Raw genomic sequence first — 25,623 nt, forward strand, 5'->3', positions numbered from 1 at the left:
TTTGCCAGCCATGTGACCGGGTAGGAGTGGCTTGCCAGCCATGTGACCTGAGTGGGAGTGGCTTGGCAGTCATGTGATTGGGTGGGCGTGGCCAACTTGTAGAATGTGGTGAAACTCACTTAACAACGCTCTTGCTTAGCAACCAAATTGTTGGCTCAGAAACTCTGGCATTTGAAGCACGCAAGTCTTAAAGCTGTCAAGTTACAAGACCCTTGTACCCCTAACCCTTTAGAAAAAAAACCCAGGGGTGTTCACACTTGACAGCTTTAAGACTTGTGGACTTCAACTCCCAGAATTCCTCTTCTCGCTCTTCATCTTGATGATGTGCGAATGCGGGGGGGAGCTGGAACCGGTTCTAAATGGCACTATAGATTTGTGGAACATCTTCTATAGAAGAGGGGAGAACTGGCAGGAACGCACCCCTGATTTGCACCTACAGCCTGGGATCTGAATGCTAAAGGAGGATTTTGTTGCATAACAGATTTACTTTATGGTGAAACTATTTTTCTATAGAGATACTTTTTAAATAAAGAAAATCTAAATGATAATAAAATTGAACAAGAATGTTTCTAGCAGATGCTGTGAATGAAAAATAAATGGGCAAAATCATGGACAAAAGTCTGTCCAAACCTAATTCTGAAAATCTTTTAAGTTTTCAATTACAGTATGTTCCTTTGTCAGACAGAGTAAACCTGGTGAAGATTAGTCCATTGGTTTTCTTATATTTTTCTTTTTTTGTTCTAAAGATACTCTTTTCACCAATCTATCCAGATCCCTCAACATTGAGATTTACTATTTGTGTCAATGTAATGCCATCCCAATCCTGCAATGCATATCCTTAAAATCTTGGTAAAATTATTTTGTTCATTCAGATTTTTGATCTGGAGTTCATAACAGAATGAAGTCTAAGTTAAACCGCAACTAAAGATTAGCAATAGCAATAGCAGTTAGACTTATATACCGCTTCATAGGGCTTTCAGCCCTCTCTAAGCAGTTTACAGAGTCAGCATATTGCCCCCAACAACAATCCGGGTCCTCATTTTACCCACCTCGGAAGGATGGAAGGCTGAGTCAACCCTGAGCCGGTGAGATTAGAACCGCCGAACTGCAGATAACAGTCAGCTGAAGTGGCCTGCAATACCGCACCCTAACCACTGTGCCACCTCGGCTCCAAGATTGCTCTCCAGGAGAGACAATTTCAGGTATTTATCTGCTATCTCAAGGTTTCTCTTGAAGGACATCAAAGGTTGTTGAGAGAGAAGCCGAGAGAGGAGAAGGTGGAAAAATATTGGAGAGAGCATATTTAGTAATAAATATTAATATAAAGTCACACTTTTGTTGTTATTTAATAATGAAATCCACCAAGGTAGTTGTGTGTTGCAGGTTCTGAAGAATACAGAACTTTTAAAGAGGAATCACACATGAATAGCATTTTTGATTGAATTGCAGCATTTACATAATTTCAATTTGGCAATTCAAGAACAAAATAATTGTCAATAATGGGTGTATGTGCAGTATAAACATTTTCTGATAAAAAAAAATGCAAAAACGTAACTAACTATGAGTGTATTCCAGAATGGCTGCGTGCAGGTGTATTTGGTGAACTTTCCCTTTCTTTTTAACTTTTCCAAATTAGAATTTGCTTTATGCAGCATCGTCTTACTTGTGAAAAAAGAACCCATAACTGAGAGGAAAGTAAGAGTTAAAAACAAATATTTATTGTGAGATAATGGTTGTGCAAAGAAAAACTTTGGATCAGGCTAAGATCTACAGAATCCAGAAGCCATAGAAAAATCCCAGGAATCTGCAGGCAGTAAGATTACTGCCCCTGGAACCAGTCAATGGACACAACCAGAACATCTTCTGTTCTGGTGAAGGATGACAGGAACCATTGTTCTTGGGTTAGAGAGCCGAGTTGGCGCAGTGGTTAGAGTGCTGTACTGCAGCCACTTCAGCTGACTGTTATCTGCAGTTCGGCGGTTCAAATCTCACCGGCTCAGGGTTGACTCAGCGTTCCATCCTTCCGAGGTGGGTAAAATGAGGACCCAGACTGTGGGGGCAATATGCTGACTCTGTAAACAGCTTAGAGAGGGCTGAAAGCCCTATGAAGCGGTATATAAGTCTAACTGCTATTGCTGTTGCTATTAATCTATGTGATCCCATAACTTTAAATATTGGTAAACGTATTACTGGAAAGGCTTGAAGCAACTGAGCATCACAAATATAAGGCATATGCAAATAAAGATGATTTCCTGGATCTTTAGTAGATGCGGAGAAGATGGCAAGCAAATCAGCATCTTGCTATCTTTGGTTTATGGGCATTCGAAGTATATCCAGTCATTAAACGTAGAAATGGGTAAGATCAAAACAAGGAGCAACAATAAGACGCTTGAAGCATTTTCATCTTTCAGTTCAGCTCATTTCTAATTGAATGTACAATAAAGAGAACAGGACCAGTAACAATAATTCAAACCACATTGTTTTGTATGTTTCATTTTCCCCCCCCAAAAAAGAGGCTAAGCAGTACAGGAGGAGAGTTTTTTTGGCTTGCTTGAAATTGTGAGCATAAATTATTCATATCTGAGGCATGAACTAACTGCTGAATCTTCTGTCATGGGCCAGATTTTTCATTCCTCCTTTCATCTGCAAAAGTAATTGCTACCATCTTTGAAAACAGGTGGAGGAGGCATCAGAACTGATAGATGCAACAATAGAAAAAAAAACAGTAACATGAATAGGGAAAAACGGGTTGGAAGAAGCAGAAAGAGAAGGAAAAAAGTATGTAGTTTGCAAAATGGCCTTTCATGGTGTAGAGCTTGAAGATTTTAGTATGTGGAAAGAAGCCTTTTCTAGTTTAGAACAGAGCAGTTCCTACACACACCTGATCTTCCTGGAAGCTGTTTTTCCCAAGGACATTTTTTTTAAAAAAAAGCCCATGTATTTAACAATATAAAGATATCTACTCTTCAAAAAAATGGAGAAACATCTAAGAATTAACCAGAGATCTCAAACTTTCCAAAGGAAAGGAAGCTACAATCTCAAAGCATAAAGTCTTGTTATTCTTTATCTTTACTACCATAAAGGCAAAAACTATTAAATTATTGTCCTGAAAAAACAATAGCTGTCATTGCACACCAGGCTGTGGGAACCCATGAGTTCAAGTCCCTGCTTAGCTAGGAAAGCCAGCTGGGTGACTTTGGACCAGTCACTTTCAGCCAAACCTACCCCGCAGGGTTGTTGTTGTGGGGAAAGTAGGAGGAAGGATATGTTGAATATGTTCATTGCCTTGAGTTACTTGTAAATATAATAAAGGTAGAAGATAGATAGATAGATAGATAGATAGATAGATAGATAGATAGATAGATGGATGGATGGATGGATGGATGGATGGATGGATGGATGCATGGATGCATGGATAGATAGATAGATAGATAGATAGATAGATAGATAGATAGATAGATAGATAGATAGATAGATAGATAGATTTCCCTGTTGGGCAATGAGAACAGCCCATTTTATTTTCACCTTGAATGCTCAGGTCAGTTGGTAGAAGAAAGGGAAAACTGAGTTACTAGTACAGGATTATTGCAAACATGTGACTGAGTCAGTGGTGGGTTTCAAAAATTGTTCGCACCTACTCTGTGGGTGTGGCCTCCTTTGTGGGAGTGGCTTGCTGCCCATGTGACCGGATGGGAGTGGCTTGCTGCCCATGTGACCGGATATGAAGATGCCGACGACACTTGTCAGAACCACCTTAAATTACCTCACACACAGCACTGGCCTGCATAAGAATAGGATGTAAACTTGTTTTTTAAAAGGCATCTTTGGTTTGCGTTAAAACAACTTCAACACACGCAATGTTCTGATTGCACCACAAACGCAGTAGTCATCCTTTCCTTTCACAGAGGCACTGAGTTTTATAAATAGGAGCATGATAGTGTAGAATAATCATATCCAAGGACCAGTGGTGGGTTTCAAAAAATGTTGGAACCTCTTCTGTAGGTGTGGCCTGCTTTCCGGGTCCACTGGTGGAACCTCTTCTAACCGGTTCGGTAGATTTGACGAACCGGTTCTACCGAATAGGTGCGAACTGGTAGGAACCCACCTCTGGACTGAGTATATAAATAAATATGGGAAAAGGGGCTGAAGAGATGGAAATTAATATGGAACAGATGAAAGGGAAAATGTAGAAGTGGGTGAAGTAGTTGAATTATGGGAGAAGGTGTTATTAAAATTCATGGATTCCTGTCTTCTTGAGAGGAACTTGTAGGGAGATGGTAACTTTTCTTGAGCAACTTTGCTAAGAGCACCAGCCTCAGTTTTATATTAGCATCTCTCCTTTTTTTTTCATAAATATTAATTGTGTTTTTTTCCCTTGAGTTGGTTTTAGTAGCAACCCCACTACTTTTCGTGGATTTGATATTTGGGGCCAAGTCTCTACATGAGGTTGGCTGGAGATGGAAGAAGTTGTCTTTCTGTGACATCTTTTGCAAAATGGGAGGTGGTTGGGTTAGACTTGTACCAGGTATGTTTACATCCAAATCCTACCTCTTGCTTCTTCTGTTTCTACTTCCTGTTTGCCTGTTCCTTTGCTGACCTCCCACTTGCTGGTTGTCTGATCATGGGGACTTCTTGTTCATTAAAGTTGTATATTACCATTTCGAAGAAAGCTGTTGCTGGAGTAGAACTCTCTGATCCCATCTTCAGACACATTCCTGGCCATCTTCCCACTTGCTGGCCTGGCTTCTGAGACAAGACCCTGACAGCATTCTGAGATTTTCCAAAGCAGATTCTTTGGGTTTTCAGAGCAGGAATCTCTAGCGAGATAAATCTTAGCACAGTTTGGTGTTGAAGTTGAAAGACAACAAGAGAAGGAAGCATGTTTATCACTATTTGATTACAACAATGAAGGATCTGTGGAAACAATTTCAAGAAATTCGTAAGTGGGCAGAGAGAATTTTGATCCACTCAGGTATTTGTGTTCTTGGACAAGATAATAAATTAATCAGGAAGAAACAGCAGGAAGTGCCACTGTCATGCCATGTATTTGTTAATAGCAATAGCAATAGCAGTTAGACTTATATACCGCTTCATAGGGCTTTCAGCCCTCTCTAAGCGGTTACAGAGTCAGCATATCGCCCCCACAATCTGGGTCCTCATTTTACCCACCTCGGAAGGATGGAAGGCTGAATCGACCCTGAGCCGGTGAGATTTGAACCGCTGAACTGCAGATAGCAGTCAGCTGAAGTGGCCTGCAGTACTGCACTCTACCCACTGCGCCACTTCGGCTCTAAATGACTGCCAATGAAGATGCATTTTGTACGAACAGTACAGAGTTAATCTTTCCTTTGGGATTAAAATGAAGATTGAGAGTTTTTGGGGGGTGTCAATTGTTCTTTCCTTTTTGCTACTTTAATATTATTGATTGTGATTGTAGCTTTTATTTGTTTTCTGCCTGAGTGGCTATATAGATACAATAAACGAACAAACAAACAAATAGTTTAATATGCTCCTCCAGTTCAACATTGTGATGTAAATTATCTAGGAAAGTAAATGTGTTCCTGGAGTTTTTGGTCCAACAAATATTCCCCCCCCCCCATAATATTGAGAAAAGTATGCACGATAGACATTCCTATACTATTAATTTACTGTGTATGCCAATGCTCATGTAATGAGGAAGGGGGAAAATATGCCTCATGCTTAGTATGATGTCTCTGATCCTTCAAAAGAGAAGTTTAGATTAAACAGAATTCAGTGAGAATTTGATAAAAATGTATGCAAGCTTGAGTTTGAGTTTTGAGTTTCATTTTATTTATATGCCGCCCTATTCCCTGCGGGACTCAGGGCGGCGCACAAACCCGAAGGAGGGGGAAGGGAAAAACACAAAAACTACAAAAGTACAGGGCATTTAAAAAACAACCAACAGCCACACGATTCGAGAGGGGAAGGGAACTCATCGACCCCAGGCCTGCTGACACAGCCAGGTTTTAACGGCTTTTCAGAAGGCCTGGAGAGAGGTGAGGGTCCGAATCTCTGCGGGGAGCTCGTTCCAAAGGGCCAGAGCCTCCACAGAGAAGGCCCTCCTCCGAGTAGTGGCCAGATGACATTGGCTAGTAGACGGAACCCGGAGGAGGTCTACCCTGTGTGATCTAATGGGTCTTTGGGAGGTAATTGGCAGCAGGCGGTCTCTCAAGTACCCAGGTCCAATACCATGAAGGGCTTTATAAGTGACAACTAGCACCTTGAAGCGTATCCGGAGACCAATAGGCAGCCAGTGCAGCTCGCGGAGGATAGGTGTAACGTGGGTGTACCGAGGTGCACCCACAATCGCTCGCGCGGCTGCATTCTGGACGAGCTGAAGTCTCCGAATGCTCTTCAAGGGCTGCCCCATGTAGAGCGCATTGCAGTATTCCAGTCTTGAGGTCCCAAGGGCACGAGTGACTGGGAAGCTTAGAGTATTGTTTCTCAAACTTTGTGCAATGAATCGCTAAACATTATATGTTTACCTCAGAGTCACTTGAACCGGCAAATAAGTTTGATAAACAAACAAATCCTTTAGTGATATGGGAATTCGTGTATTTTGGCAAATAAAATAATATTATAATTCTATAGTTGTCTTTGTGTATGCCTTCCCCTTAATTTTAAAGGCCTTTAATATTTAATAGTTGAACACCATTGACATTGACAAAAGATCATAAACCAGTTGCAGAAGGCAATTTTACCCGGAACAGCTTATATCCTGCAATGACACCTTTATTTATTATTATATATTACAATATTATAATTAATCTAATCTAATGATTAACATATTTTTTGGAGTATAAGATGCACCTTTTCCCCCCCAAAAGAGGGTGAAAATCTGGGTGCCTCTTATAGACTGAATACAGCATTTTTGGCCTACCAAAACCCTGCCCACTTTGCAAAAATGGATGTGCAGAGGGTTTGGGAGGCCTACAAAGTTGCTCCTGGGGGCTGGGGGGGGGGGTAAAAATGAGCATAAAACCATCTGTTTTTGTTCTTTTTTGTCCCCCAACCCCAGGGACATTCTACCAGCCTCCCAAAACTCTGCATGCCCTCTTTTTTTTGAAAAACCTGGCCCGTTTTTGTGAAAAATGGGCCATTTTTTGCTTCTTTCCCCCCTCCAGCCCCCAGGAGCACTCTATAAGCCTTCCAAAGCTCTGCATGCCCCCCCCCTTTTTTTTTTGCAAAATACAAGGCATGCAGAGGGTTTGGGAGGCCTGCAGAGTACAAAACCCTTTTTTAAAAAATTTACCTCTTCAAAATCATGGTGCGTCTTATACTCTGGTGCGTCTTATAGTCCGAAACATACAGTAACAATTCTGCAAGAAATACAATTTGCCTGCGAGCAAGAACTGGTGGGGCCATAAAATAAAATAATAGAAAACAAAGTGCTCTTTAGAATTCAAACAGATAATATCCCAGACTTAACAATTGTTGATTTAAAAAGGTGAAAAATATCTGGATAGAAGATGCGGTAGTATCTGAAGACAGCACAAGAAAAGAGAGAGAACTAGAGAAAATCATAAAATACAAGGATCTGCAAATAGAAGTGGATAAAAATGCCAAATCCAATCTAAATATCTGGCTAAGTATGTGAGCAACCATAATAGTAAATTGATATGCCATCTGACTCCCAGTGACAAAAAAGCTGTACTGTAGTTAAATTATTTTATTTTGTCTTAATTAAAAGCAATTTTGTTGGCATCATGTTCTCTGGGCAAATGAACCATAATATATTTGTTCAGTTCATCTGAGAGACTGTGGCAGATCACCTAGCTGATATTGACCTAATGGTACGCAGACCACACTTTGAAAAACACTGCTTTGAAGCAATGACAATAAAGTTTAGGCATTTGATATGACTTAGTTATCTGATGAAAGCTTTCATTGGAGAAGCTGCTTGTTGCCATGGAATATTTAACATTAGAATTATTTTATTAGATTAAGCAACACTTCTTTTTTTTATATAGTCTTTATTAAACATTATTACCTTTAAAAACAGAAAGAAAAACACAACAACATAAGAAAAGACAAAACATACATAACAATATAAAGTAATTATACAGCCTTTTGTATCGGCATTCATTAGTTATACATTTTTTTAAGAGTAAAACATACAAATACAATTTTAAACATACAAACCCCCCCCCCCCCCCCGCGGTGACAGTCATTCACAGCCCAACTTTTTTCTTTCCTTCCTCATTGTTAGGTCTCTAAGCCACATCTTCTCATTACAAAGTTCAGGGATCTATTACAATACCCATGTTCACTTTTAACTTTCCCCATTTTAAGTCCCTGCTGAAGCAACACTTCTTAAACTGTAAGTATGTGAAATATTTTACTAAAATCTTAGGAAATGGTCAGAAACAATAAAATTTCCTATAGGAACATATTGACATATTGTGCTGTCCAATACCTTATAACTCTTCTTTTTGGAAGCAATATCCATAACATCATGATTCATGAAATGGAAACAAGAATTCAACATTCAAAGCTATTCAGAGTAAACAAAACACACTAAGGGGTGTGTTCTCCCTCCAGTTATTTTTTGTTATTTCTGAACCATAGTATTTAATTTCATATGAAGAAGAAAAGGATTGTGATTGAAATATCTTGCAATTTGCATTTAGTACAAATGTCAGAAGAATTGGCCATTTTTCAGATATTCACATTCACTTTCTTATACCCTGTGCGAGAGCCAGGTTTTAATCACCAAAAGTTTTGGCTCCAACATTTGTAGATTTTTTCCGCCATATTACTGAATTCCAGATGAACTGGGAAAGTAATTCAAGGTTGAAAAATAGTCTCTTTTTTTTTCCTACCATGTTAATATTTGAGCAATAAAGAAATGAAGATGCAAGTATTTTTGAGACTGTTGACCTCTAGTTTTTCATTTGTACATTTTGTAAATGTTTTTGGAGTTTTATTTTTGCATGTGTTAAAATAGTTCATTGCTCCAATCTTGAATGACAGTATTACAATGCATTTACTTGATATATACAGGTAAAAGGTTGCATTCTTTTTATCTGTATTTAAAAGTTTGTAACAACAAGCTTTGGAAAACCTCTGTAAATGTTACGGGCAGGCATTATGTGGATCTGATGTGTGTTTCTCCAGCAGACGGTTGCATTCTGTTAATTAGGTAGATGATTAAGACTTTGAGGTCAGGTATGCTACACTGATCCCATGAACAGTGGCTATTTCATATATTCTTATTCTGTCTTTCTTTGGATCTAACTAGATAGACTCCTGGCCAGAAATGTTCTGTTTCCTCTACAAGATTCCCAATTCTGGGGTGTTAGGGGGGAAGGGGGGAGGGGGGATATATAGTATGTGTTAGATTTTAAAGTAACGCGACTGCACTTGTATACTGTTGCTCTTTAATTTCACTGTAAAAATAGGACAAGCTGAATATATTAATAGATAGTAGAAATACACCGAAGGGAGGAGTAGAGGGATAGAAGAAAGAGGGGTAGAGAGGGTGGGAGAGAGGATGGGAGGGAGGGTGAGAAGGAAGGGAGGGAGTGTACTGGGAGAGAGGAGTGGTAGAGGGGGAGGAGAAGTAGGGTAGAGGGGAACGATGGAGGGAAGAAGGAAAGTTGGAGGGGGCGAAAGAAAGGGTGTATGGAGGGTCGAAGAGGTACATTGGGTTTCTATTTTGGGGGGGTATTGTTCACAAGAGGAATGGCTGTGTTTATTGTTTAATGTTATATGGCCCCGGTTATGCACAGTATATATGTGACCGTACGAAATGAAAATGGAAAATAAAAACACATTTACCAAAAAAAAAAAGATTCCCAATTCAAAACCCCAAATTATTGACTATAAGGAGAACAGACAAGCAGCTCACAAGGAGTAACAGTGAAATATATTGTACGTTTCATCACATTAATGAGCCATTTGTAATATTTCAAATTTTACTTCATTTAATTTAAACAGCACCTTTCTAGTTGCAAAGAGTTGTATACTTGAAAAATTCTCCGCGCCACTGTAATTTAATAACTGCCCGCTTTTGTTTACCTTGCATGTAATAATAAATATTAAACAGGAATATATTATGCAAAATACTTTCAGATACTTAATGTCCATCTAATGGTGGCCTAATTGCAGAATGAAAAGTGATCTTCCTTAGTAGGTTCAGCTGTCTCAGCAAGCAATTGTATTAAGTATTTGTTTTCTGGAAGAAGAATGGATAACCATGGGATGGGAAAGACAGATGGGACTGAGACCAGGAATTATCGGTATGAGCCATTTGCCGTAATGCTCCTCTGGGGTTTTACTTGTTCAGTCAGCACCAATTCTCTGGATAGCTCCACTGGCAAAGGAATAAGGCTGGCTGCAAAACTGAACAATTTAAATGCAACACTTGATTCAGTGTGATATGCAATAGCAATAGCAATAGCAATAGCAATAGCAGTAGACTTATATACCGCTTCATAGGCCTTTCAGGCCTCTCTAAGCGGTTTACAGAGAGTCAGCATATTGCCCCCAACAATCTGGGTCCTCATTTTACCCACCTCGGAAGGATGGAAGGCTGAGTCAACCCTGAGCCGGTGAGATTTGAACCGCTGACCTGCTGATCTAGCAGTAGCCTGCAGTGCTGCTTTTAACCACTGCGCCACCTTGCAAATAGTGTCTATTTTTTTTTTTACCCTAAGCCATTAGACAAACCATTTTTTAAATAAATTTTTATTTTAAACACATAAGCACATCAACAGAAGCAAACACATGACTTAAAAACAACATAGGAACAAGAAGTTCCATCGTATATCCTACAGCAGTTCCGTATCGGTTTCTTTACAGTTAGTGTTTTCCCTTCTATACATTTCTATCTTGCGCTCATAATCTCCTTATTCGTTATCCATTTTTTATGTACAATTCTTTATTTATTTATACTTAGCTACTTATGACCAAATATTATTTGCCTATATTGTGCTTTATATTTTTACTGTCATTTATTCTCTTACATACAGTTATAGGTATACATTCGCATAGTTATTCTTTTTCTTTGCCATTCTAATATTGTTATTATTCCATTTAAAAGGTTAAAAGGTATAGTTTGGAATGCTTTGTTTACCATCCTTCGCACCTGCTATGACACCACCTTATTTTCTCTTTCTTTTCTTTTCTCCCTCCCTTCCTTCTCTACTTCCTTCCTTCCTCCTCTCCATCCCCTTCTTCCTTCCCTTACCTCTCCCCTACTTCTACCCTCTTTCTTCTCCTTCTTACCCTCTCTCCTTCTCTTTCTCTCTCTTCCTCCCTCCTCTCCTCTTTCTCTCCCTTCCACCCACCTCTCCTTACCTCTTTAGACAAACCATTTTCATTAAACTGAAGTTTCCAAGAGACTTGGGGTGGGGTGGAAATAACGTTTCAATCAGTTTAAATATGTAATTTTGCTGTAGCTATGCCATGTGGTTTCTACTGCTTCTGAGCTTAAGCTGGGAGGCGATATAATACTTTTACTAGCATTCCTTATAGTGCATCCTTTTCTCTTTTTTTCTCTCTGTCTTCTCCATTCAGGTGTATTTGACAATTGCTCCCACATTGGCAGTGATAAGGGGTGGACTTTGGGCATCCGTTCGGAGGAGAATCCTGAAAGAAAGAATGCCCGTTTCTTCTTCACACTCCGTACAGACCGTATCAAGAAATCGGCCACTATATTGGCGCATCACCGTTACCAGCTCCATACATGGACTCATGTGGCCGCCACTTATAGCGGGAAGGAGATGCTCCTGTACGTCAACGGCAGGCGGGTGGCTCGCAGCTCCCAGCAGTCTGGCGACCTTCACAGTCCCTTCATGGCCTCGTGCCGCACTTTGATCCTGGGAGGCAGCAATTCAAACGGACTCAACTTCCGAGGCTACCTGGCTCTGCTAGCCCTTTGGAACATTGCTATGCCCCAAGAGAAACTTCAGAGGGCCTTCCTGGGAAAGTTTGAAGACAGGAAACTTTCCTTATTGCTCAGTGCAAAGTTCAACCATTTGCAGCAGCAGTGGCTAACATTCAAGGATGGAGCCTACCCACAAGTGGAGATGATATATAGACCAGAACCTCAAGTTCTGTCTCCACTTATACCCCCACTCTGTGGACAGACTGCCTGTGATAATGTGGAATTGATATCTTATTACAACAGCCACTGGCCGCTAAGGAATGAGAAAGTAGTGCACTATCAGGTTGTCAATATCTATGATGATGATGGTCTCCATCCCACTGTGAGTGAGGAACAGATCGCCCACCAGCACCAAGCCCTGAATGAGGCCTTTGCCCGCTATAACATCACTTGGCAACTTAGTATTCACAAAGTATACAACTCATTGCTCCGCTACCGTGTGATTCTAATGAACTGTGAGCCGGGGAAAATTGGCAATGAGTTTTGCAATCCTGAGTGCAAGCACCCTTTGACAGGCTACGATGGGGGTGACTGCCGTTGGCTGGGGCGCTGCTATGCCTGGGAGCGTCGGGATGGTGTTTGCAACATGGAGTGCAACAATATGCTCCACAATTTTGATGATGGAGACTGTTGTAACCCCAAAGTAACCAATGTAAGGAAAACTTGCTTTGATCCAGATTCTCCACACAGGTGAGTAGAAGTGGCCAACGCATTGTGCTACTCTCTGGGGGGGGGGGTTTCTAGGTTCCCAACGATGACAATCTTTTTGAGTAAGTTTCTGTTTTTAAAATTAAGTTTTTTTTTTCATTAATGTACTTCTAGATATCTAACTCAAAAGCTTATCCTACATTAATTTATAGTTGCTTTTTGTTATTAATTATACAAGTATATATTGTTGTGAAGCTTTAATGTCATTGGAAAAGTCTTTCTCCACCAGTGATTTATAGTATTTTTGTGGCATCACCCATCATCATTGTGGTGATATAAAATCAGTCCTAATTACTGTTTTTTGGGGGCACAAGGGTTGGACAACTATAGAAAACGGTCAAAGTTCCTAGTTTAGTTTAGTTTAGTTTATTTGGTCTTGTATGCCGCCCACTCCCGAAGGACTCCGGGCGGCTTACAATAAACAAGGGAAGGGGATAAATAGACAAAACAACACTTTAAAAAAAACACAACATTCACAATTTCCGTGGGGCTGGATATTTCACAAGTCCCCTGGCCTGCTGGAGCAGCCAGGACTTGGTGGCTTTGCGGAAGGCCGGGAGGGTAGTAAGGGTCCGGATTTCCACGGGGAGGTCGTTCCAAAGGGCTGGAGCTGCAACAGAGAAGGCTCTCCCCCGGGAAGTCACCAGCCGGCATTGGCTGGCAGATGGAATCCGGAGGAGACCTAACCTGTGAGATCTAATCCAACAATGGGAGGTAATTGGCAGGAGGCGGTCTCTCAGGTACCCAGGTCCGATGCCATGTAGGGCTTTATAGGTGACGACCAGCACCTTGAAGCGGGTCCGGAGACTAATGGGTAGCCAGTGCAGCTCGCGGAGGATAGGTGTGACGTAGGTGTACCTGGGTGCACCCACAATTGCTCGTGTGGTGAAAAAGTTACCTTTCCCTCATTCTTTTCTCCATTTGTTTATATCTGTGCAAGTGGAAACATACAATTCCAATTCCTTAACTTTAATTTACACATTATTCAGGAACAGTCTTGAGGTCATCTTTGAGTACAGTCCATTTGTAAATAAATGTAAGTAGAAGTTGACGATGTTTGTATTTCTAAACAGCAGTCCTATTTTATGTTTTTAATAGCTTAGTTGATACTTAGTCTGTTTTATTTGATATGTAAACAAAGTATGCAGATAAGTTAGTTATTCTTTTCTTTCTTTCATACCATCTTTCTTGAGGTCATGACTGCCAAATCCGTACTCTGTGTGCTGAAAAAACAGTGACCCAGGGATTTGTGCATTTCCCAACTCTCTGCTTTTTCCACCAACCATTGATCAATGCTTTGCTTGTTTACTACCAACACCACCAATTAGTTAGCATTTTGGGTCAAAGGAAGCATGTTGTTACAAGTGTCCCAAAAATTTAATATACATCATTGGATAGAACCTGGAAGCACTATGTAAAATAGGGATTTCTTTAAGGTAATTGCAGGGATATTAGACATAAAATGAATATGTGTCCCCGGCAAGTACCGGTAGGCAAGTTGATACTGATAGTATTTTCTTCATAATATTATATGTAGCTCAGTGGTGGGTTTCAATTTTTTTTTAGAACCTCTTCTGTAGGTGTGGCCTGCTTTGTGGGAGTGGCTTGCTGGCCATGTGATCGGGTGGGAGTGGCTTGCTGGCCATGTGACTGGGTGGGAGTGGCTTGCCAGCCATGTGACTGGGTGGGCATGGCCAACTTGTAAAAGGTGCTGAAACTCACTTAACAACGCTCTTGCTTAGCAACCAAAATGTTGGCTCAGAAACTCTGGCATTTGAAGCATGCAAGTCTTAAAGCTGTCAAGTCACAAGACCCTTGCACCCCTAACTCTTTAGAAAAAAAACCCAGGGGTGACCAAACTTGACAGCTTTAAGACTTGTGGACTTGAACTCCCAGAATTCCTCCTCCAGTCATGTTGGCTCAGGAATTCTGGCATTGAAGTATGCAAGTCTTAAAGCTGTCAAGTCACAAGACCCTTGCACCCCTAACCCTTTAGAAACAAAACCCCAAGAGTGTTCAAACTTGACAGCTTTAAGACTTGTGGACTTCAACTCCCAGAATTCCTCCTCTCGCTCTTCATCTTGATGATGTGTGGATGGGCGGGTGGGAGGGAACTAGAACCCGTTCTAAACGGCTTTGTAGATTTGTGGAACCTCTTCTATAGAAGAAGCTAGAACTGGCAGGAACCCACCCCTGATGTAGCTATACCTTTCCTCTGTTACTTACTGTGATAACACAAACCCATTAGCACTGCTACCTTATTAATAAGCATTGTAATTAATTTACTAAGATAGTTTTCTATTCTATTATGTATTAAAATACATATCCTTTATTGAGGCACTATATAATACTCATTTTTTTAGCAGTAGTTTGATTAGCTTTCCATTTCTTTTCATTAATTCGCATGGCCTTTGAGCTGTAGATGTTGGATTCTGAATTCTTAATACAATTCTCAAACTCCAGAGCTCTGTAAATTTCCTCCTGGAAGCTGAGCATTTTACTGAAGGAAGTTGGAAATTGTAGCAAAGCTGGGATATTAGCCAGGAACTATTCCTGGGAAAACAGCAACAAGGCAAAGTAAGCTACTAGGACCTGAATTGCTCTTAGTTTATGTATCACGGATTAACAGAGTAAATTACAAGACTTTTTGCAGCTGCCATAACTGTTACATGACTGTCACAGGTATTTGGTGGTAAATTATTGATCAGAAGTAAGGTGCACAATAAAAGTGACAAATATTCCTATCCCAAAAGCCAACACAGAATACTTTTAGTAGGCCTGGAGTCTGAAGAAATTAAATTTATAATTACTGGAAATAATCTTTATGCCAGGCTACCACCAACATTTTAAAATAGTCCAGCAAAGCAGTCACATTTTACAAGAATGCTTTTGGTTCATGGAATATGGGTTCCTTACCTCTGATCAGGACATTTTATAAATTTGGCCATAATAAACTATAAGATTGGAAAACTCAACTACAATATATTGGTAAAATATTTAAATTTAAATATTCGCTCAGCTACAAATATTTAACACAAGAGTTCATGTTTTAGCCCAGAATTGATTAGAATTTATTGACAGAACCAGCAGAAAATGTTTGCATAAACACCAAAATTGAGTTTTTGCTTCTAAATGAAAAACAAAAAAGGGAAGGATAGAAATGGATACTTTTCATTTGGGTTTGTAATTCCCAGACATCATTTATAGTTTTGGCTGCGAATTCTGGATTGCAGTCCTAATTCAACTGGGGAGATCAGGAATGGGAAAATTGATATTTTATCATCATCTCATGTATACATTGAGCTATTGGTCAAGCAGAGAACTGTTCTAAACTCAACTAAACATTTATAAAATGTTATCTTACAAAATTCATCTCTAAACCAGAGGGATGAATTTTGCAAGAGAATATTTTATAAATGTGTAAATCAATCAATTTTATTTTCTGTTGGCTCTTTGAGATATGCCAGCTCAAAAAATAGACACTAGAACACTATTGTGGAACTTTATAATGGAATCCTGAAAGCCTTTCCAGATATTCATTTTTTTTTCTTTTTTCTCTTTCAGATAGAATCAAGGCAGGGCAATATTGAGTTTCTTCTTCCTTTCCTTCTTTTCAAAATAAATCTGGTGTTTAACTAATGACTGTATGATTATTGAATTCTTTCTCTAAGACCATCTCTGACTCCTCTCTACTTTTCAAATATATTGCCTTATGTCATCCTAACCGTATTCCTGTAAAGTAGGTCACTTCATCTTTCATACGCTTGTTTCTTCTATATAAAGGATACAAGAAAGTGATTTGCCCAAGACCCAGCTATCTCATGGCAAAGTTGGAATCTGAAGCTTATGTCTCCAAAATATCAGTTTTGTTGTTCAAAATAATTTTTAACTGGAAACAAATGAAGAAAAGGAAACAAAGACAGTATGATCAGACCCCATCTGGTTAAAAGTCCTGGATAGTAGGGCTGGAGGTGTTATTGGAAAGAGAAGCTGAAGGAGAGCTTATTCTGATATCTGGCAATTTAATTTTACCTTTAATTTGATTCAAAAAGTCAGGAAGATAGGCATGCAGTTTAAACATTAGAATGATATCTATTTGATTCAATAATAATAAAATAAATGATAGTGACAGCCTACTGTTGTGGCCCAGCAGGAGCCGTTGGAGCTGCCACCAGACTCCGACAGCGAGGGGCCCTATGAGTTGGCTCTGGAGGATGTGGAGGACCCTGGACAGGGTTCCGACTCCGAGCAGGGCGTAGAGAGACTGGTTGGCCACCAGGAGGCGCCTGACCCTTGGACTAGTGGGGAGGAGACAAGGGAGTGTGATCCGCATTGGAGCAGTGGGGAGGAGCCAAGGGAGGTGGTCCTGGATGCCCGGCAACGAAGAGCTAATAGGCGTAAGGAACAGTTATGCAGTTACAGGAGATAATTGCACTCAGCTGGTGGTAATTAGGCGCCTCTCAAGATTGAATTTAAAGAGAGACTGGTTTTGCAGGATTCAACGTCATTCCTAACGCTGGAGAAGCTGTTATCTGTCGAAGTCTGAGTTGCTGCCAAGGTTCTTATCTGTTTGTTATGCTTGGCTTTCAGCCACCGAGGTTTTGGTTTCTTGCTAATAAAGTGCTGTGAAATTCCAGTTAAGCTTGTCTCGGCATTCGTTACTGGACGGAGGAGGGGGTCAGAACAGCCTACTAGGGACCAAATGCTATTTTGAATAGTTCCATCAAGCAATTTCTGGAATATTGTAACAGATGAGACAAGCCTTGATCCTAAGAGAAGGTGATTGCAGAAGGTGAAGACTGAGGTTACCAGACCTACTCTTAGATAGGCCAATTCTAGCCAGCTGGGCTGGCAGCAGGGGTGGGTTTCAACCGGTTCGCGGCGGTCCCTGCGAACCGGTTGGTCGGCGAACCCAGAAGTAAGTAACTTCCGGGAACGGCGAAGGGCGCACCCTCCCGCCCGCGCTCCTTACCCGGTTTTGACGAGTTCTGCGCTTCCACGCATGCGCAGGACGCGTACAGTGCCTGCGCGATCCTCCAGGAGCAGCTGGAGTATCGCACAGATGCTAGTATACATGCGTGCACCGCGCACGTGCACGCGGACGCTGCCAGCCCCGTTCCAACCGAACCGGTTGGAACGGGGCAAGAAACCCACCCCTGGCTGGCAGATACGTAGGCATGATGGTATACAGAGTTTTCTAGGTCAGACCAGTATTTTGCATTGCACTTCTTGACAGCCAGTGCAGGGCCCTTAGCACATGTATAATGTGAGCCTGATGAGTAACACTTGCCAATGAGTTTCAAACACCCTTTGATTTCTGTTTTCTGCCTAAGTTGTCCAAGTATGCATAGTTTCTTTCTTGTCTATGAGCATCTGCTTTTAGCAAGTTTCTGACTATGTCTGAAGAGTCAAGATTATTTGCTCTGTCTGGAAGGAAGCCTGGCACTCTTCTGAAAGTCTTCTACAATAAGAACCTTGTTCTGTCTATAGCACCTTAACTCCAAAAAAGAAAGCCTTCTCCTTCCTATATTCAGTTATTCAGAAGCATATTCTGTTAAATTGAATATTTCTGAGTAAAGAGGAAACATGGATTTATTTGCTTATTTTGCTTTCCTGGAAATGTCTTTGTTGTTTCATTGGAAAAGGAATCTCTCCTTGTATTTCAGAATAATACAGCAATATTCTTGGATGCAGAAGAAAATTGCAATTGTGACCCAATTCATCTACATCTGTGAAACATTACAAGCTAGATATGAGGTCCAGTGTGGATATTTCCTTTAGTAAAGTAGTACTTTCTTCTAACATAGGAGTATTGGATTGGATTTAGATTTGGATTTATTACATTTATATGCCGCCCTTTTCCCCGAAGGGGACTCAGGGTGGCTCACAATTCAATCAGGGAAGGGGATACAGACAGGGGAATAAAAAGACGAGACATAGCAATACAAAATTTAAAAACACACAACAACCATACCATTCGAGAAGGGGGGCAAAAACTCTTTAGCCCCAGGCCTGTCGGAACAGCCAGGTTTTAAGGTCTTTGCGGAAGGCCTGGAGGGTGGTGAGGGTTCGAATCCCCACAGGAAGCTCATTCCAGAGGGTCGGAGCAGCCACAGAGAAGGCTCTCCTCCGGGTAGTCGCCAGTCGGCATTGGCTGGCGGATGGAATTCGGAGGAGGCCTAATCTGTGGGATCTGATCGGTCTATTGGAGGTAATTGGCAGCAGGCGGTCTCTCAAGTATCTATCTAGGTAAGTATCTACCCCTCTAGTTGAGTTCAGCATTCTCCAGTCAGCTAAAGTCACAGAGAGAGTAAAGGGGGTTAACATATTGACAAAATTCTTTTGCCTAGACATATTTAATCAGTAATCATAAAATAAGGTGGTAGGAAGGAGCTGAGCTTGAGGGGATGAAACAGTCAGATGGGAACAGTTCAGATAAGCTAGCTCAGTGGTCTCCAACCTTGGCAACTTTAAGACCTGTGGACTTCAACTCTGGGAGTTGAAGTCCACAAGTCTTAAAGTTGCCAAGGTTGGAGACCACTGAGCTAGATAACTTTGTAGAATTCATAAACACAAGGAGCCGAGTTGGCGCAGTGGTTAGGGTGCAGTACTGCAGGCCACTTCAGCTGACTGTTTTCTGCAGTTCAGCGGTTCTAATCTCACCGGCTCAGGGTTGACTCAGCCTTCCATCCTTCCGAGGTGGGTGAAATGAGGACCCAGACTGTGGGGGCGATAAGCTGACTCTGTAAACCGCTTAGAGAGGGCTGAAAGCCCTATGAAGCGGTACATAAGTCTAACTGCTATTGCTATTGCTAAATTCTTTCAGTGTAAATACACAGATGATCATTTGAATAATCAGTTGCAGGTAAGCTATTTCTCCATGGAATTTCATATCCTTACATCTCCACCAGAAGCCTGCAAGCAGTTATTTGGAGTTTTTTGAGCTTGAAAAAACTCACGTTGCATAAATTTTATTCTGAGCTGGAGATAAAACAGAAGCATGTTGAACAGTGATTGTCTGTTCTCAGTGCCACAATTGGCATCTTGTCTTGTAACTTGTAATTGTTATTTTTTTGTTGTTGTTGCATTTACTCCAAGGACCAAAAGATATCGTTGCTGTTTGCTGGGCTACCTCTCCTTGAAAGGCTACAGATATACTAAAACAGATGTTTGTTGGAGTGGGGGCAGTATTTGTTTTCAGTGTTATTACAAAAAATAACATTGGGTGGGGGGGATTGTAGATATTATCTACAAGGAGCCAAGGTGGCGCAGTGGTTAAATGCAGCACTGCAGGCTACTGCTAGATCAGCAGTTCAGCGGTTCAAATCTCACCGGCTCAGGGTTGACTCAGCCTTCCATCCTTCCGAGGTGGGTAAAATGAGGACCCGGATTGTTGGGGGCAATATGCTGACTCTCTGTAAACCGCTTAGAGAGGCCTGAAAGGCCTATGAAGCGGTATATAAGTCTACTGCTATTGCTATTATATTATGAACTACCACCTAATTTATCTTTATGGCCTTGGTTTGAAAAACGAGAAAGCCTTGCTTGCTCTATGTTCTCATATTTTCTTATGGCTGGAAGACTTGAGAAAAATTAATTTTTATTCCATTCAGAATATGTGAGATGTTCCAAGTTTTGTCCCATTTGGACATGCAAACCCAAACTATTCCAGTGAATCTATTGAATTGGGAGGTTTTTTCCTAAACTTGAAACAACTCATTTTTTTTTCATTTTGTGCATACCAGAGGTGGGTTCCTACCAGTTCGCACCTATTCGGTAGAACCGGTCCGTCAAATCTACCGAACCGGTTAGAAGAGGTTCCACCAGTGGACCCGGAAAGCAGGCCACACCTACAGAAGAGGTTCCAAAAATTTTTGAAACCCACCACTGGTCCTTGGATATGATTATTCTACACTATCATGCTCATATTGATAAAACTCAGTGCCTCTGTGAAAGGTAAGGATGACTACTGCGTTTGTGGTACAATCAGAACATTGCGTGTGTTGAAGTTGTTTTAACACAAACCAAAGATGCCTTTTAAAAAACAAGTTTACATCATATTCTTATGCATGCCAGTGCTGTGTGTGAGGTAATTTAAGGTGGTTCTGACAAGTGTCGTCGGCATCTTCATATCTGGTCACATAGGCAGCAAGCCACTCCCATCCACTCACATGGGTGGCAAGCCACTCCCACAAAGGAGGCCACACCCACAGAGTAGGTTCGAACAATTTTTGAAACCCACCACTGGTGCATACCCTTTGCGTGCTCTTTATCTGAAAGTGGGATGACTCCAACCAAAAGATGTCTCATGCCCAGCTTTCATAATCTAAACTTCTAAACTTTCCAGGGCATCTGAAGATTCCTTGGCTTTCTGGTGATGTCATTCTATTTAGCTATGGTAAAAAGCTGACTCTCTGCCAGTTATCCATTCAGGATCTCACTCAGACAAGTTTGTAAGGTTATAATGCAAAGAGCCTGGACTCTAATGCTGGAAATTCTTGCTGTGTTTTTTAGATCCTGCCACTTAAAAGGAATTTTACTACCCTTTTCGTTTTGTGTGTGCTTTTAAACTGTCTGCTGGCGAATCTGCACGCCAGACTCATGCGGCTCCTGAGCCATTAAGCTCTAGTCAGTCAATATTTTGCTTTTTCAAAAATCTATTAAGTTCCATTTGCAAGGGATTACTGCTTATGTGATTGATTCTGTCTAGCAGCTAACATTAAAAAAAAAATCAAAGAAAAAAATCAAAACAAACCTCAAGGAGACAGAGTAATAGAGCAGAAAGAGCTAGATTTATCCCTGAGGAAAACAGTATCCTGTTATATGTTGCAAATTGAGAATTGTTTTCTTATGCACAATTTATATTATCCATGTGAAATCAGGGCAGTGGTTGTGGATGTTGTTCACATTGTATTTTAAAATAAAAATATCTACAGTTAAGAAGGGTTACATGAAGCGACTAGCGAATATAAGTCACTGCACTTTCTGATTATATAGCTAGTGGAATCAGAGGTCTTTGGTGCTCTCTGAGTTTAGTTGTTTCCAATACAGTGGTGGGTTTCAAAAATTGTTTGAACCTACTCTGTGGGTGTGGCCTCCTTTGTGGGAGTGGCTTGGCACCCATGTGACCAGGTGGGAGTGGCTTGCCGCCCATGTGACCGGATATGAAGATGCCGACGACACTTGTCAGAACCACCTTAAATTACCTCACACACAGCACTGGCATGCATAAAAATAGGATGTAAACTTGTTTTTTAAAAGGCATCTTTGGTTTGCGTTAAAACAACTTCAACACACACAATGTTCTGATTGTACCACAAATGCAGTAGCCATCCTTACCTTTCACAGAGGCATTGAGTTTTATAAATATGAGCATGATAGTGTAGAATAATCATATCCAAGGACCAGGGGTGGGTTTCAAAAATTGTTTGAACCTACTCTGTGGGTGTGGGCTCCTTTGTGGGAGTGGCTTGCCACCCATGTGACTGGATGAGAGTGGCTTGTCACTCATGTGACTGGATATGAAGATGCCGACGACACTTGTCAGAACCACCTTAAATTACCTCACACACAGCACTGGCATGCATAAGAATATGATGCAAACTTGTTTTTTAAAAGGCATCTTTGGTTTGCGTTAAAACAACTTCAACACACGCAATGTTCTGATTGTACCACAAACGCAGTAGTCATCCTTACCTTTCACAGAGGCACTGAGTTTTATAAATATGAGCCTGATAGTGTAGAATAACCATATCCAAGGACCAGTGGTGGGTTTCCAAAAATTTTGGAACCTCTTCTGTAGGTGTGGCCTGCTTTCCGGGTCCACTGGTGGAACCTCTTCTAATCAGTAGATTTGATGAACCGGTTCTACCGAATAGATGCGAACTGGTAGGAACCCACCTCTGTTCCAATAGTTGAATTTATGTCTCCTTAATCCAAGCATGGCTCTTTCTGGGTCTTATTAGCCCACCAGATGTGTATTTTAATCAAATGCTGGTTCTATATGCCAATATGTGAAAAAAGGAGGACTTGCAGGCATTTGAGAAGCAAGAATTCAGTGCTCAGAATATCTCTATCAGTAAGTTAATTGGTGTCTGGGCACTATAAGTTGCTACTTGATAGCCATTGTAATAGTTTTCTTGAAAGAGGAAAAGTATCTTTAGAATCTCAACTAGTTTTGGGTCTGAACACGTCCCATAATGCACTCCCCACTCCTATTGGTTACCAAATGGTTATGGTTGATGGTGTGAACACTGAGCTAGAGAGGTCGTCCAATTGCCATTTTAAGATAGCAACCAGAGGGAGGTTGATTGTCATTTGGTTCTCTCCTAAATGTAGGCTTTCTGAAATCATTGGAAAAATCTGCCTTTTGAAAGTTTTCCAAAGGCATGAGGAAAACTGGAGATCTTCGGTAAATGATGGTCGTGGTCATCAGTCCTTTTCTTAATGTATTCAAAGGCAAATATGAAAAAAGAATGTCTATGTATATTTATATTTATGAATAAATAAATAAGTAGCATCCTATGAAGGTCATAACGGGGAGGGGCAGATATGGCGGGGACTTTAGGGCTGGCCATTACCGGGGAAGGAGGGTTCGCTATGTTACAGCGATCCCTCCTTCCGGCCCTATGGGTCCCACTCCGAGGCCAGATGGCGCGAGTAGTCAGGACCCTGGTCTCCGGCTGTTGTCGCTAAATGCCAGGTCTGTTGTTCACAAGGCTCCCCTCGTCCGGGACTTAATTTTAGACGAGGGGGCAGACCTGGCATGTATTACTGAAACCTGGCTGGGCCCGGAGGGAGGAGTCCCCCTCGTAGAGATGTGCCCAGAAGGATTTCAGGTGCTTCATCAGCCGAGAGCTCAGGGAAGGGGTGGGGGTGTGGCTATTGTTATTCGGGAGTCTTTGGTTCCTCGTAGGATCCCTGCTCCGGAGCTTGTCGGGTGTGAGTGCCTGCTGGTGAAGCTGGACCTCAAGGGTCAAGTGGGTCTGCTGCTAACGTACCTGCCTCCCAACAGCGTTGCAGCAGCCCTCCCCTCGCTCCTCGAGTTGGTAGCCGAGCTGGCAGTTGAGTTCCCCAGGCTTATGGTCCTGGGGGATTTCAATTTGCCTACGCTCGGTGAACACTCGGATGGGGCGCAGGAGTTCATGGCTTCCATGACAGCCATGGGCTTGACCCAGATAATCCGAGGCCCAACTCACTCTGCGGGTCACACGCTCGACCTCGTATTCCTCTCGGAGCAGTGGACTTGTGATCTTGGTCTGAGGGGTAATGAGATCATACCCCTGTCGTGGTCAGACCACTGCCTACTGAGGCTTGACTTCCGAAGACCAAACCCCCACTGTAGGGAGGAGGAACCGACCAAGTGGTTCCGCCCCAGGCGACTTATGGACCCTTTGAGGTTCCAGACGGAGCTTGGGGTTATTCCTGATGCTCTCGCCCACAGTCCGGTAGAGACTCTGGCTGCCGCCTGGCATTCGGCAGCATCGGAGACCCTCGACCGGATTGCGCCACTACGGCCCCTCCGAGGCGGCGGATCCCGGAGGCCTCCTTGGTTCACCGAGGAGCTCCGGGAGAGGAAGCGCCGGAGGAGACGCCTAGAGCACTTGTGGAGGTCCGATAAATCCGAACCGAACCGAGCACTCTTAACAACCTGCACCAAGGATTACATCAGGGCACTTAGGGCAGCAAAGAGATCTTATATTGCCACCTTGGTTGCGTCCGCCGAGTCTCGTCCAGCCGCCCTGTTTAGGATAACCCGCTCCCTCTTAAATAAGAGGGACACGGGGGACCCCTTGCAGGGTAGGGCTGAGGATTATGCCCAGTTCTTGGCGGACAAAGTTGCTCGGTTTCGGTCGGATTTGGACTCCACCTTTGCAGAGCCAGCAGAGGCACGAGAGGATGATTTGGTTGACCATCGCTGGGTTGAGTTTCAGGATGTTACTTCCGGGGACGTGGACAAGGCCATGAGGGCTGTGAGTGCCTCCACCTGCGTACTGGACCCGTGTCCCTCCTGGCTGGTTGCTAACAGCAGGGAGGTGACACGGAGCTGGATCCAAGCGGTTATTACCGCCTCGCTTCGGGAGGGGCACTTCCCCGCCGCACTTAAAACGGCGGTGGTGAGACCCCTCCTGAAGAAACCATCTTTGGATCCAGCCGTACTTAACAACTATCGTCCAGTCTCCAACCTCCCCTTTATTGGGAAGGTTGTTGAGAAGGTGGTGGCCTACCAGCTCCAGCGGTCCTTGGAGGAAGCCGATTACCTGGACCCCTTCCAGTCTGGCTTCAGACCTGGTTACAGCACAGAAACCGCTTTGGTCGCATTGACCGATGATCTCTGGAGAGCCAGGGATGGAGGCCATGCCTCCATCTTGGTTCTCCTCGACCTCTCGGCGGCTTTCGATACCATCGACCATGGTATCCTTCTGCGACGACTGCGGGAGGTGGGGGTGGGAGGCACTGTTTTACAGTGGTTCTCCTCCTACCTCTCGGACAGGTCGCAGTCGGTGTTGGTCGGGGGTCAGAGATCGACCACGAGGCCCCTATCATATGGGGTGCCGCAGGGGTCGGTCCTGTCCCCCGTACTATTTAACATCTACATGAAACCGCTGGGCGAGATCATTCGGAGGCACGGGATAAGATACCACCAATATGCGGACGATACGCAGCTGTATCTGTCCGCCCCGTGCCAACTCAATGAAGCGGTGGACGTGATGAGCCGGGGTCTTGAAGCCGTTAGGGACTGGATGCGGGCTAACAAGCTTGTACTCAACCCAGAAAAGACCGAGTGGCTGTTGTGTTTCCCTCCCAAAAATTTGGCTAGTGTTCCATCGATCAGGCTGGGGGGTCAAAATTTACACCCCTCAGACAGGGTTCGCAACTTGGGAGTCCTCCTGGATCCACAGCTGACTTTTGATCACCACCTGTCGGCTGTGACCAGGGGGGCATTTGCCCAGGTTCGCCTGGTGCGCCAGTTGCGACCCTACCTGAATCGGGAGGCTCTCACA

General features: G+C 42.5%; 1 protein-coding gene across 1 annotated transcript in view; it reads left to right on the plus strand.

Annotated features, from left to right (window-relative positions):
* Positions 1 to 25,623, plus strand: part of PAPPA2 (pappalysin 2) — a 181,008-nt gene that overhangs the window by 8,945 nt on the left and 146,440 nt on the right. The window contains exon 2 of the mRNA XM_087726787.1: positions 11,542 to 12,601. Within this exon, the coding sequence (XP_087582913.1) occupies positions 11,542 to 12,601 (1,060 nt within the window). The remainder of the gene's footprint in view (positions 1 to 11,541; positions 12,602 to 25,623) is intronic.

The sequence above is a fragment of the Thamnophis sirtalis genome, unplaced genomic scaffold (assembly GCF_051295495.1).
Source record: "Thamnophis sirtalis isolate CommonGarterSnake01/CBP01778 unplaced genomic scaffold, rThaSir2_p1.2 scaffold_12, whole genome shotgun sequence".
Lineage (NCBI taxonomy): Eukaryota > Metazoa > Chordata > Lepidosauria > Squamata > Natricidae > Thamnophis > Thamnophis sirtalis.